A 13,254-nucleotide genomic window follows, 5' to 3' on the forward strand; every position below is an offset into this window, starting at 1 on the left:
TTTCAATAGTGATTCTAATAAAGTCCAGGCCAGAAATTAGTCACAGACTCAAATATGTTTGCATTTTGGGAGAATTTCCATAATTATGAACACACAACTACAGCGATAAAAACACCATTTATTTGTGGTAGCAGATCAGACATGTGTGGAAGCCTGTTTCCGCCACTGAATAAAAAAATTAAAAAAAGGTAATTGCGAGTTTTTATCTCACAGTACTTTTTATTTCTCGCAATTGCGAGTTTACATTCATAAAGACTCACAATTCTGACATTTTTCTCAGAGCTGTGAGATATAAACGCACAATTGCGTGTTATAAAGTCAGAATTGTTAGATATACCCCCGGTTTCACAGACAAGGCTGAAGCCTAGTTCTAGACTAAAATGTAAGTCTAAGTTTTTTTCAGCTGAAATAAAATTGCACTTTTTGATCTAAAAATACACAATTGCGAGTTTGTATCTCGGAATTCTGACTTTTTTCAGAATTTTGAGATATAAACTCGCAGTTGCGAGTTATAAAGTCCAGGTCTGAGGAGAAAAAAGACTATGTTCATAGAATTGCGATTTTATATCTCACAATTCTGACTTCATTTCTCAGAATTGCAAGGGAATACTGACTTTATAACTCGCAACTGGGTGTTTATATCACGCAATTCTGACTTTATATCTCACATTTCTGACTGACAATTCTGAAAGTCAGAATTGTGAGACAAGTCGCAATAAAAGCCTCAAAAGTTATTGCAAACATAAAAAAAAACACGTGTGTACATTTTTGAAGCAGAGTACAAAACCAATTCACAAACATTAGGCCTACTGTTCTTGTTGGTTTGGAGGATTACATGGGAAATGCAAATCATGTGAACTTTTGCATTTCAATGTGTCTGATACACAAAAGCCTACTGTAATACATAAAGAAATAGCCTACTGTAATAGACCTTGTCAGGGTTGCACCATATTTAATTTTTGACCAAAAAAAAGTCCTTTGGAAAGTTTTGAAATGTGTGTGTTTTGGAAATTACATGTGCATTTGTGAAGACTGTAAGTCTATTCTGCACAGCTTTTTTTCATTCATGTAAAATTCAATATCTTCCCTGAGTAAGGTCTACACAGGGCTTGGCAAGCTTTTTGTCAAAGTTGAAGCCTAGTAATTAATGTTATCTCAGCATAACATGATCAGCCACATACTTGCTCATTTGATTAGCAGGCTGGCATAGATATAAAGCACAACGTAAAGCAATTTTCAGAAAATTTTACATTTAAAATTTAAACATTTCTAAAAGTAGTTTATTTTTAGGCTTAAGCTAGACTTTGAATAACAGATTTCCAACTTTTTCTCTTGATCTTGTGGTTCACCCATCACTGTCATTGTGATTATTGTGTGGAGTGTTAAGGATACTGAGTTGAAAAACTTCAACACTGATAGCATAACTTTGCTCTCAAAGCTAAAAGTAACAAATACAAAAAAAAAACAAAAAAAAACTGTAAGCTGCCATTCACTCAGTTGTGCAGCTGAAGAAAAATGTATCTGTGTGAAAGCACAAAGCTAACTGCTATTTTAGTCTGCGTTGGAGTTTCAGTGTTTTTTTGTGATATGCAGTGGTTGCACACATGGTTTGTCAGAGCTGCTGTTGTCTGGCACAGGTCAATTCTTGTACATTAATTATAGCTTCTAATGTAATAAAACAGGCTGTGTGGCTATGACAAAAGTTAACCATGAAGGTGTGAGGGACTTTAAATGAAATAAATATTTCACTGCTGTTCAGAAGTCTGTTCAGAAGATTCTTAATGTTTTTTTAAAGAAGTCTCTTATGCTCACCAAATCTAAATTTATTTGGTCAAAAATACAGAATAAAAACTGTAATATTGTGAAATATTATTTCAATTTAATGTAACATTTTTTTATTATTTTAATATACTTTAGAATCAATTTTATTCCTGGGATCAAAGCTGAATTTTCAGGATCATTACGCAAGTCTTCAGTGTCACGTGATCCTTCAGAAATCATTCTAATTTGCTGATTTGATACTTAGTTATTTTTTACTTTTTTACTTTTTATCTAGCAAAGTATCCTGAAAAAAAGTATCACAGTTTCCAAAAAATATTAGGCAGCAAAAACAACACTGATAATAAATCAATGTATTAGAATGATTTCTGAAGGAAATCAGCAATGGCTGATGAAAATTCAGCTTTGATTACAAAGTATATTAAAAGTATATTAAAATAGAACACTGTTTTTTTTTTTGTAATAATATTTCACAAAATTGCAGTTTTTTTCTGTATTTTTAATCAAATATATATTTAATCATATATATCCTTGATGACCATAAGAGACTTCTTTAGAAAACATGAAAACTTTTACTGATCCCAAACCTTTGAATGGCAGTGTATTTAATAATTTAATCATTTTATTTATCTAATCACAAGTAGGCACAGAGTTAAGGGCATGTTTTTCAGCCCACAGACAGTCTTTCTTCTTCAGTTCCGATTTTTTCTTGGGGTCCCTTTTCAACAACAATATTATTATGATCAATACAAGAAAACAAATCAGAAGAATACTGATTCCCAGTGTTATTCCCAGCGGGTCTATCAGTTTTCCAGAATCGCCTGAGGAAACAAATCAAATGTTAGATTTTTTACACATAAATATAGATATCACACATAAATAAACCCTACATTCTTAAAAAATAAAGGTGCTTTAAAAGGTTCTTCACAGCGAAGCCACAGAAGAACCACTTTTGGTTGTACAAAGAACCATTCAGTCAAAGGTTCTTTAAAGAACCATCTCTTTCTTACCTTTTTATAATCTGAAGAACCTTCTTTCACCACAAAGAACTTTTTGTGAAACAGAAAGGTTCTTTAAATGTTAAAGGTTCTTTATGGAACCGTTTAGACAAAAAAGGTTCTTTTATGGCATCGTGAAGCACCTTTATTTTTAAGAGTGTAGTACATGACAGATGTCACTAAAATAGACTCTAGAAACAACAATCAAGGACAAACCACCTAATCAGAGATATATAACCTAACCATAATTACTCTTAAAATTAGGTAGATGTTGATATGAATGGTATACAGGCCCCTCCCTATTCCTAACCCAGGCCTGACCCAAAAATTAGCTGTACCCTATAGTCAGATTGGTTGGTAGGGATTTGTTCCAGGAACATGTCCTACTTTGTGAAATTACGGTTACTGGATGTGAGCAGGCTAATATAGTGACTAAAGCCTAGTGGAAATGATTACAATTGTTCAAAACGCTTACAGCGTCTTATTTTCTACATAGTTACCTTCAGTGTGAACATAGATGGAGAGCTCTCCAGATTTATCTGAAGCCAGTTTCTTCCAGGTGTTAGCCATTAGAAGCCATTCCTCAACCTGACAGTAGTATCGCCCCATATCATTAGGGTTGATCTGTGGCACAGTCAGTTTATAGTGTGTGGCACGTGGTCGTCCAAACAAAAGTTTTTTATCGCTAACTGCACTGTGTAAGGTACCGTCATGCCTGGCAGTGAATATAGTGACTGGATCTTCTTCCTCCTGAACCTTGAACCAGGTGACTTCAAAGGCAGACTTATCACTGGACTGTGAGTCAATGACACAGTCAGCAGTGAATTCAGCCTGTTGATTGGTAATGTTGAACGTTCGGTTCTCCTTCTGAACATGCAGTTTAATTTCTGTTTGAATTAAGCACAGAATCAAAGGTCAAACAAGCTGGTTGAGAATGAAACAGTAATAATATACAGGAAAAAAATGTAAATTCATGTCAATTCTTATGTTTTTTCAATAAATGTAATTAGATTAAAAAAGACACACAGGGCTGCTGCAGAGGTTGCACAAAAGCTGCATCTGAAGTGATATGCAGATGTATTTACACAAACTGTTTAACGGAGCTCAGAGATGCCATGAATGCATTTACAATGCAGTTACAATTGCATAAATATTGTTATGAGAAAACTAAACTAAAAATGATACATATAAATTATATAAAAAATGCTTTATTCCTGATAAAAATGCTTTATCAGGAATAAAACATCACTGTGTTGACTAGAGAGGCAACAGTCTTGCTATGATTCTATTTGGAATTTTTTTGCTGGAATAAAGCAAAAACAGTAAATATTGAAAACTTTGTGTCTAAAATGTACATATTTTAATATTAACTTAAAGGGATAAAGAGATAGTTCACCCCAACCGTTACCCACCCTCATGCCGTTCCAAAACCGTAAGACCTTCGTTCATCTTCGAACACACATTAAGATACTTTTGATGAAATCTGAGAGATTTCTGACTCTCCAAAGACAAGCAAGGGTCCTTCAATGTAGGTACCAAGAATATTGACAAAATATTCCATGTGACATCAGTGGTAAGGTTTTTAAGCAATTTTTTGTCTTTTTTTTTTTTGAGCTTCATAAAACTATGGTTGAACCACTGATGTCACATGGACCATTTTAACGAAGATGAACGAAAGTCTTACAGGTTTGGAACATCATGAGGGTGAGTAATTAATTACTTAATTTAGATTTTTGGGTAAAATAACCCTTCAAAACAGTTTTATTTGAAATGAATTGCAACACTGGATAAAGTATAAAATAGTAATGATTTTAAAAGGAGGACAAACGAGCTCAAGGCTGCACTGGTAGCTTTCACATCGGTATCTGAGTTTAATACAACCAGATGGAAAAAAACCCAAGTACAGAACAGCAAATATATAAAAAAAAACTCTGTTTTAATCAATGTAAAACAGTTTTGTGTTTAAAATAGTATGGCTCAACAAAAAGACCATTTCAGTGAAGTAAGAGGTTTTGTTTTTACCTTTCTCTTTGACAACAAGCTCTGTGGAAACAGGCATTTTCTTTAGGGAATACCAGTCACCAAGAGGATCCTGAAGCCACTCTTCCACCTCACAATGATATCGCCCTCTGTCAGATGTTCTGACCTGGTTGATAGTCAGATGGAAGGTATGTTTCTGTCTTATTTCCATGCGGATCCTCTGAGCCATCTCTAGGCCAACTGTGGGGCCAAACTTGACAACAGCGTCTAGATCCATAGTTAAAAGCATCTGGGACTCAGTCATCCATGTTACCGTAAAACGAGAGGTATTTGTGGTTGTTGTCATGACTGAGCATTCAAACTTAGCATCAGTGTTGACAGTGGTTTCCAGAAGAGAGATGGGTGAGTACAGGCTCATCTTGCTGACTGAAAGAGAGAGAGAGAGAGAGACAGACAGACAGACAGAGATATTCAATAAACTGCAATTACCCAAATGCTTTAGAATAAACAATTGGTTCTGATATTTTGCACATCTATTGTTCAAACAAGTAAAAGTGCAAAAAGAACATTTACCCAGATTCTATTATTTAATTTACATGTGTGAGTCCCTTTTGTAGTACTCTCTAGGTATGTATGTTAGTATTAATATGACACACATTGCGTGTGTCATATTAATTCTCATTTGTGTTTGTGGTGCCTGAGCCATGGCTTAGTTTCTAATTATGTTGTCATATTGATTGACCTGGCATCAATTTGCAAAATCACAATTTTCTCTTGTGTGTACCAAGTCAAAAATTTTGACACACACTCTCATTTTTTGTCACTATAACATTTTATAACAATAGTAGTCTTTAAAACTATGTGTACTACAAAGAACTATAACACTAAATCAAACCCTAATCCTAGCCTATAGTAAGTACATGTTGTTATGTATTACACAGTACTTATTTGTGTAATTATACTGTAACAAGGACACTTGAATAAAATAAAATATGATCTGGTTGGATACAGGTGGGGTTAAAGGTAGGTTTAACATGTCGAAATGTTTGATGTGGTACATATCTTTCCAACATACCACACTTTGAATAAAAAGCTGTATTTACCAGGTTTTTGTACAGTCACTGCCAGTGGGTTGGAGTTCCTTAAGGCTTTCTGTACATCCTTTTGATAGGCATCAACTTGACACTGGTACTGTCCACCTTGTTGCTTGCTGGCTCTCGGCACCACGAGAATGAAACGGGTGTCTGATGGCAGTGTTTGAATGGACAGCTGATAGTTTCTCTGATCTGCTCCCCAGGTGATTTCTCCAGTGTGGCGTATGAATAAAATATTTGTTTGAACAGTTGAATTGCGGGGTTGAAACGTCCAGCGTACAGCCAAAGACACTTTCGGCCCTCTGACTGTGCATAGTAGTTCCACTGGAGAACCTATAGCCACATTTGTTTTACGACTTTTCAAGCTCACCTTCATTAGAGAGTCTGAAAAGAAACGGCTGCAGTGATTATTTAAACTCTAATATCAGTAACAGTACAAATACAAACAGAGTAATCTCTGTTCCTGAGAATAATGTGTGATTCTATAGTAATCTTACCAACTGAATTAACCGCAATGGCTTTTTGCTGCGATTGGGTGTTGGCTTTCTTCATCTCGCCATTGCTCTGTACTGTCCATTCAGACACAATGCACTTATATTCGCCGCTGTCAGATGTTGCAGATGCACCGATCTCCATAGTAAAATTTCCAGCTGGAGAATGAAGTGTTTGAACATGTCTGCTCTGATACCTTGCCGCAATATCTTTCATCACTCCCTCATGTGTCAGACTAACGACATCACTGAAAGAAACTCCTGAGTCTTTCTTGTGTTGCCATGACACTGATAAGGGACCTTTGAATCCTGACACCAAGCAGGTGACCCGCAGTGGATCTCCTTCAGTTACAGCATCCTTCATCATCATGACCACTGCAAGATCACTCTCTGACCAAACAGACAAAAAAGAGGCAATGTCAGTGTCTTGATGCAAACATTTTTGGTGTAAAATCAATTATTGTCACTCATAATTATTTTTATATTCACTGTTATTTTTTCCATACTTACCTTTGAATAGCACAATGACTGTATAGGAGGAACAATTGCATTGTTAATTACCTTTAGCCGTGATGCTCACAGTCTCTGGACTGGACATTTGTTTTTGTATTTTTTTGAAGGTGCCATCTTCATTCATGTCTTCCTGCCATACTTCGCACTGGTATTGACCCTGGTCCTCAGTTCGAGCTGAACGGATGGTCAGCAGGTAGTCCATGTGACCGGTTTTCACTGCTCTCATCTCTGCTGCATTCTCTCTCTCTTTGTAACTGTCAGACATGGTGAGAACCCCAGAAGATCCAATCTGGGCCACTTTCTGCTGGTTCTTCAGCCAAGTCACAGAGAAGAAATGACCAGGAAAGTTCTGTGCATTCACACTGCAACGGATGTCCAATGCATCTCCTTCCTGTAGTGGCCCCTTTGAAGCCTTCAAATAAACATTGAATGAACCTGCATCAGGGGCCACTTTTGAGACACAGGAGATAGCATAAGATTAAACTCCTGTGGTATGACTGCAATTACACCAGGTTCTAACCTATATAGTTTATATCAGTTGTTCTCAACTAGTACAACTCAACTGGTGATGGATATACACATATAGACAGCAGGGTGAAATAATAATAAATGCAAGTAACAGAATGTAATTTACGATATAATCATGTATAGTAAAGATAGGAATATAATTAATTTTTAAATCATCTTTTAAAAAGGAAGGTAAAACACTTCCTGTATCTTTTGTTGTTCATGTAAAAAGCTGTGCATCCAGAGAAACTCTGTAGTTATAATGAGTCTGTTATAAATCATCTGTCATTTGGTAGTAGCTTGAAATGCTAAAATAGGTGGGCTGTGTGACCTGCTTTCATCCTTAAATATATGTACATTCTAGTCCAGGAAACTTAAAATATGAATCAGAATACATTAAATACATAGTTAAGGACAACAGAAAAATCTCAGTTGAGATCCTCTGGTTTAAATGACAAAATATAAATCTTACCGATTGGTTTGATCTCCACATTACATGCTGTGGTGGTTTTGTGGGCAATCTGAGTCCAGGAACGGTCTGGGTCTTGGATCCATTCGATGGCTTTGCAGTAGAACTTGCCCTGGTCTGACTGCTGCACTTGAGGCATCTTTAGTCTGTAGGTTGTGTCCTCCACCTTATCCATACTGAGATGACCTGCACGATAGCGATCCTCAAATCCAGCTCCTGTTTTTACAGTCAAATCTTTGTCCAGAGTAATAATTGGTCGAGGGTTTTCATCCTGTTCACCATGGAGAAACCAGGTGACTGACAGATGAGTATGTTGAAAAGTCTGGGTGGAGACCTGGCACTCAAGCTGAAGAGGATCACCTTCAGACAAGCTCTGAGAGGGAGAGCCGGAGTATGATGCCTCCAAGGTGTCTGCAATAACTATGGATAAAACAGCCTGTTATCCTTTTTGTTATTTAAATTGTATTAACAAAGTGATAATGAGTGACGAAAAATATGCATTGTTCAATGCTGATACCAACATCTAGGAGACAGATAACAGCTGATACTATATCAGTGACTGATGGATGATATGTGAACAGATGTTAAAGGATGGATTTCTCTTTCAGTAATCTCAAAATGCCAAATCATCTCGTTATTCACCAAAACCCTCAAGATAAATAGATATCTTACCATTAAGCTTTGCTTCTGCTGCATAATTTCCTATATATGCGCCACCTGTGTGTAGAGTCTCACAGCTCAAATCACCCGCATCCGTCTCCAGCAAATGTTTGATCATCAGAAGAACTGAAGATCCTGACAGCCTTTGAATCTCAATCTCGTTTTTTCTTACTCTACCGGAGAACATTCCATACGGAAATTCTGGGTCACTGGTACTGATCATATTTACAGGCATGTTTGGTTTCTTGACAATGAACTGAAAATCCCGGAGAGATGGCCCTGTAAACCCTGTAACATTACAGGATATGGAGATGGGATATCCTTTCACTCTATACAGAGGACCTTTCTGTATCTGGACCTGAGTCTGACCACTGCACAGATCTGTGTGAAGAGAGGAATAAGATCATCATTAGAGGCAAACCTACACATTAGAGACATTTCACACTGATTTGCCATTGTTTTTCCACTTTTACTTACTCATATGGCATGTACACATTATTTTTACCTTTGCCTATTTTTGTCCTATTCTAGGTAGTCTTGTTTGTCAATGGGCTTTCAATCATGACTGTTGAGCTGTGTTGTTTCTGTAGTCATTCTGCATGTGTTAAAGTGATTTTTTTTAATTTACAACCCAAATTTTATCCCTGCAGTAGATATTTTAAACAATAATTGAGATAAAGAATAACAAACAAAACAAGACAAAGCCAAGTACACTGGGTCAAACATTTAACCCAACCCAAAGGTCAAAACAAAACAGAACTGTGGCTCTTGTTGCCAAAACACATTTTTAAACTTAACCCATACTATCAAGGCACACATGATCCAAGTTGGTCTCTTTCTCTAATGGTAGAACCATGGAGGTTTGTATGTCCCCACAAGACGGTCATTTTTTTAAACTATTTGTTCTTAATAGAATTAGTCCCAAATCGTAGTATATTGAAATCAGTATCAAAAGTTCACAAATGTTTTGCTATATCTGGTGGAAATTTGAAATGCAGACACATGCAAACTGTCACAGCTAAAAGTACCCACAAGAACTGTAGCTCATTTCTACAAACATGTAAGAAAAAACAAAACAAAACATTGCAGTTATAAACCAACACTTTGATAAAGGCTGTAATTAATAAGTAATTAATAATTAATATCTAACTGCCTAATATTTGGCCATTAGCTTCTAAATACAAAATTGGGCAAAAACTTGAATTCTCAAAAATCAATGGTATGCACCTTTTCCTCACAAAAAGTGAAGTACATAATTTTAGGGCATAATATACACTTCTATAGTGGTGAATGGAAACTACAAATATATATATATATATATATATATATATATATATATATATATATATATATATATATATATATATATATATATATACACACACACACACACAAACACAACAGTTTTAACATTTCAACTAGTTTCCTTAAATGTAATGCCAAGATACTAGCCTATAACACAATAGTATTATAAATTAATTATTTAAAAAATGGGTAACAGTTTATTTTACAGTGCCTTTGCTACACATCACATGTAGCCTACTTAATAGTAATAACAGTAAATTGCATAATTACATGCAATTTACCTAAAAAAAAAAAACCTAAACTAAACCCTAATCCTAACCTTACAGTAAATATAGGTTGTTAATTAATATTACTAAGTACTTCAGTGTACAATAACACTGTAACAAGAACACTATTAAGTAAAATGTAATCAAACTCTGCTAGATTTACGAAGTGGAAATGTCTCATGCACAGTCTGTGAAAGGGGAAGCTTTAAAAGGGAAGGGAAGCATATATCTGACAAGGCTATACAATAAACCGACTGTACTGAAAATTAGATAGGGGGATATTAGTAATGTAGCCAGTACTAGTCACTAAAATAATAGTAGTTAGTAATATTAGTACTGCCATGTTTGTAGTGTTTCGTTTTATAGTGTAGTGTTGTCAGAACTATTGTTTTGTTCACAGATTACACACTCAATAAGGAAAAAAGGCACCCCTTCATAGCCTATAGCTACTATTATACCATTTATGAATTAATATATACACCTTAAGTAATAATATGTATCTTTAAGGTACTAATATGAACCCTTTAGGGGTTAAAAAAACATAAAGGTGAAAAGGGTACCGCCCAGTGACAGCTTTTGTATCCTTTTTGAGAATGTAGGCTATAATAAACAGGCAAGATTTTATGATATTTTTTAAACTCAAATTAATATTTCACGCCCAGGCAATTATTTATTTGGTGAAAGCCGTATCCCTTAAAATTTCGTCTCGTTTCACGTGTTCGTTTGCATTACCTCACCGCGTGCAACTTCTTCCTCACGGAAGCTTCGAGTCGGGATCTGATCTGACAGGGCGTCCTTGTTTATTTTGCGGTGACTTGTTGTCACGACATTATGCTTAACGTAAATAATACTTAAATAGTACAAAACTATAGTTTGGCTTCTGGGTATATTTTACAAGGCGTATAAACCACTAACTTAGCTTTTATGGTCAGTTTCGGAGCCTGACAGTAGTGAAAGTCATTGTAAGTCATTTCAGCAGCTTGTTCGTTTACATTCATTAATTTTATTTTCCACATTGGGTTTATGTCAACACGAAGATAAGCACACTGAACATTTTAAATTGTAAGGTGAGCTAGCATTTTAGGTCGCCAGTGACGGAAATATTATATTATATAATGGTCAATTCAGACGTTATATTTAATTTAGAATAAAATTGTGCTCAGTCTTACCGCATTGCAGGAGTCCGGTGAGACACAGCAATAGTGCCAGGTGCCACAGTCGGCACCGAAAGTCTTCCATCCTTAAGCTGATCGATCCTTTCGCTTTGTGCCTCATCTCGTCAGTTAATAGAAGTACAAGTTTCAACAAGAGCGCCTTTCCCTGATATGTGTTCTTTGACGCAAGTGATTGTGACACACACACAGGAACCTCTTTAACGTCTGTGAAAAATGTAAATGTAAGCTCACTAATCTGTAACAGGAGAAGATAGTCCAATTACTCATTATTATAATTAAACAAATATTTTTTTAACCAAGAAGTTTTTAAACCACAGGTTTAAAATGTGACTGACCTCTTATATTTAGTTATTTTGATTCCTAAGTAATTATAATTACCACGGATTTCTCAATACTCAGTAAGTCCTAAGAGAAAACGCATTTAGCATAAGCTGAATATAGGCATCTGGACATATATTACAATTTAAAAACTTTAAAATGTACCAGTCCTGTTTCAAGAATCAGCCAATAAACTGTTTAATGTTTTTATTTATATATATATTTATTTATTTATTTTTATTCTTATTATTAAATAAAACAATCTCAAATTTTAATTTGTTAAATTTGAGGTATAAAAAAATAAATGAGGTTTACAAAAAGATAATTGATTCTGGATTGAATAAACCAAGACATAAATATTCCATATATATTCTACAAAGCAAAGTGACACATACTACCTATACCCTTTCTTATCCCTTTTCTTTAACCCCAGAAGTGAGGACAACTGGTTTTGAAGTAGAGTGATTTCATCACACCTCAGATATCATTTTTGAAAAAAACAAAAAAAAAAAACACTAGGTGTCTTTGTTTCTCCACCATCCCCTCCTTCTCTTCTTTTAGTTGGCCTTCCAGTTTTTAATTTCACTGTCACACTGGCTCTGTGCCAAAAACTTAAACTGTAAAATGCTGAAATTTCTTGCACTGGCCAACAGTTTTTTTTTTTTTTTTTTTTTTTTTGCAGTATGTTTACACACACACACACACACACACACACACACACACACACACACACACACACACACACACACACACACACACACACACACACACACACACACACACATTGTATTATTATTATTATTATTATTATTTTATTTGGCATGGACATCACAAATACATTGGACAAATCATGTGCACATGCTAATTTTTAACACCTGTGCAAGAGAGGCTAGTTGTTAAAAAGAAAAAAAGAAAACAACTAAAAAACAATGGTTAGAATACACAAAAAGCAATAATAACAATGAAAATAATAATAACAATACTAACAATAAAAGAATAAAAAAGAAAACAATATATATTTACATACACAAGCTATGATGCAAAGGCAACATGATTAAACAATAACCTAGTAGTAGACTATTTATGTAAGCACTGCTGTTTTGTTTTTAACCATTGCTTGAGTCCTCTATTAATGTTACATTTCTGTCAGTTTATGTCTTAGTCATGTCATGTATTTGGTTTCTCCCATTGTCTTCCCCCGTTAATCTGTCTGCTTTGGTTTAGTCCTCGTTTGTGTTATCACCGTCACCTGTGTTTGATTTATCAGTCATCTATGTCACCTGTGTCTTATTATTAGTCTGTCCTTAAAAGTCTGTCTGTGAGTTCAGTTCCCGGTCGGTCCTTTTGTCTGAATAGATGTGTGTGATGTTCCTGACTTGTTCCTGCCTTGTTCCAATCGAAGATTTATATTAAATATATTGTATATTGTAATCCTTGTCGTCCGTCTCGTCAACTCCTGCACGCACCCGTTACATAAGGACCGACCTAAAACAGTCACAGCGTTTTTCCCTGCGTTTATTTTCCGTTTTTGTCTCAGTGTTTTTGTTTTTTTTTTGGTTATGGATGATCCCAATGTCCTCATCATCCTTCTGGAGCAGGGGAACCGCTCTCTCGAGGACCACACCAGAGACTTCGTCCACCTCGTGCCTTACACGCACTACCCGGACAGCTGCCTGTGCACATTCTACCGAAATGGACT

The 13,254-nt window shown here is 35.5% G+C and overlaps 1 protein-coding gene across 1 annotated transcript; it reads right to left on the minus strand.

Moving 5' to 3' along the window:
* Positions 1–98: 98 nt before the first annotated feature.
* Positions 99–11,337, minus strand: igsf3l (immunoglobulin superfamily, member 3-like). Its single transcript, XM_073845799.1, has 9 exons — positions 11,232–11,337; positions 8,504–8,872; positions 7,835–8,251; positions 6,904–7,305; positions 6,349–6,732; positions 5,861–6,235; positions 4,800–5,183; positions 3,278–3,664; positions 99–2,600 (listed from the first exon to the last, which is right to left on the minus strand). The coding sequence occupies exons 1-9, from the start codon at positions 11,335–11,337 to the stop codon at positions 2,410–2,412; spliced, it is 3,015 nt and encodes a 1,004-aa protein (XP_073701900.1). The 3' UTR covers positions 99–2,409.
* Positions 11,338–13,254: the final 1,917 nt, after the last annotated feature.

This window comes from Garra rufa, chromosome 8, assembly GCF_049309525.1.
Source record: "Garra rufa chromosome 8, GarRuf1.0, whole genome shotgun sequence".
Lineage (NCBI taxonomy): Eukaryota > Metazoa > Chordata > Actinopteri > Cypriniformes > Cyprinidae > Garra > Garra rufa.

Excerpts from the sequence above, each read along its gene's own strand:
- igsf3l (XM_073845799.1), bottom strand. The coding sequence starts at position 11,337 with ATGAGGCACAAAGCGAAAGGATCGATCAGCTTAAGGATGGAAGACTTT. Across the intron at positions 6,733-6,903 it reads TGTGAGCATCACGGCTAAAG|AGAGTGATCTTGCAGTGGTC; the intron begins GTAATTAACAAT and ends CTGTTTGGTCAG. Across the intron at positions 6,236-6,348 it reads CATTGCGGTTAATTCAGTTG|ACTCTCTAATGAAGGTGAGC; the intron begins GTAAGATTACTA and ends GTTTCTTTTCAG.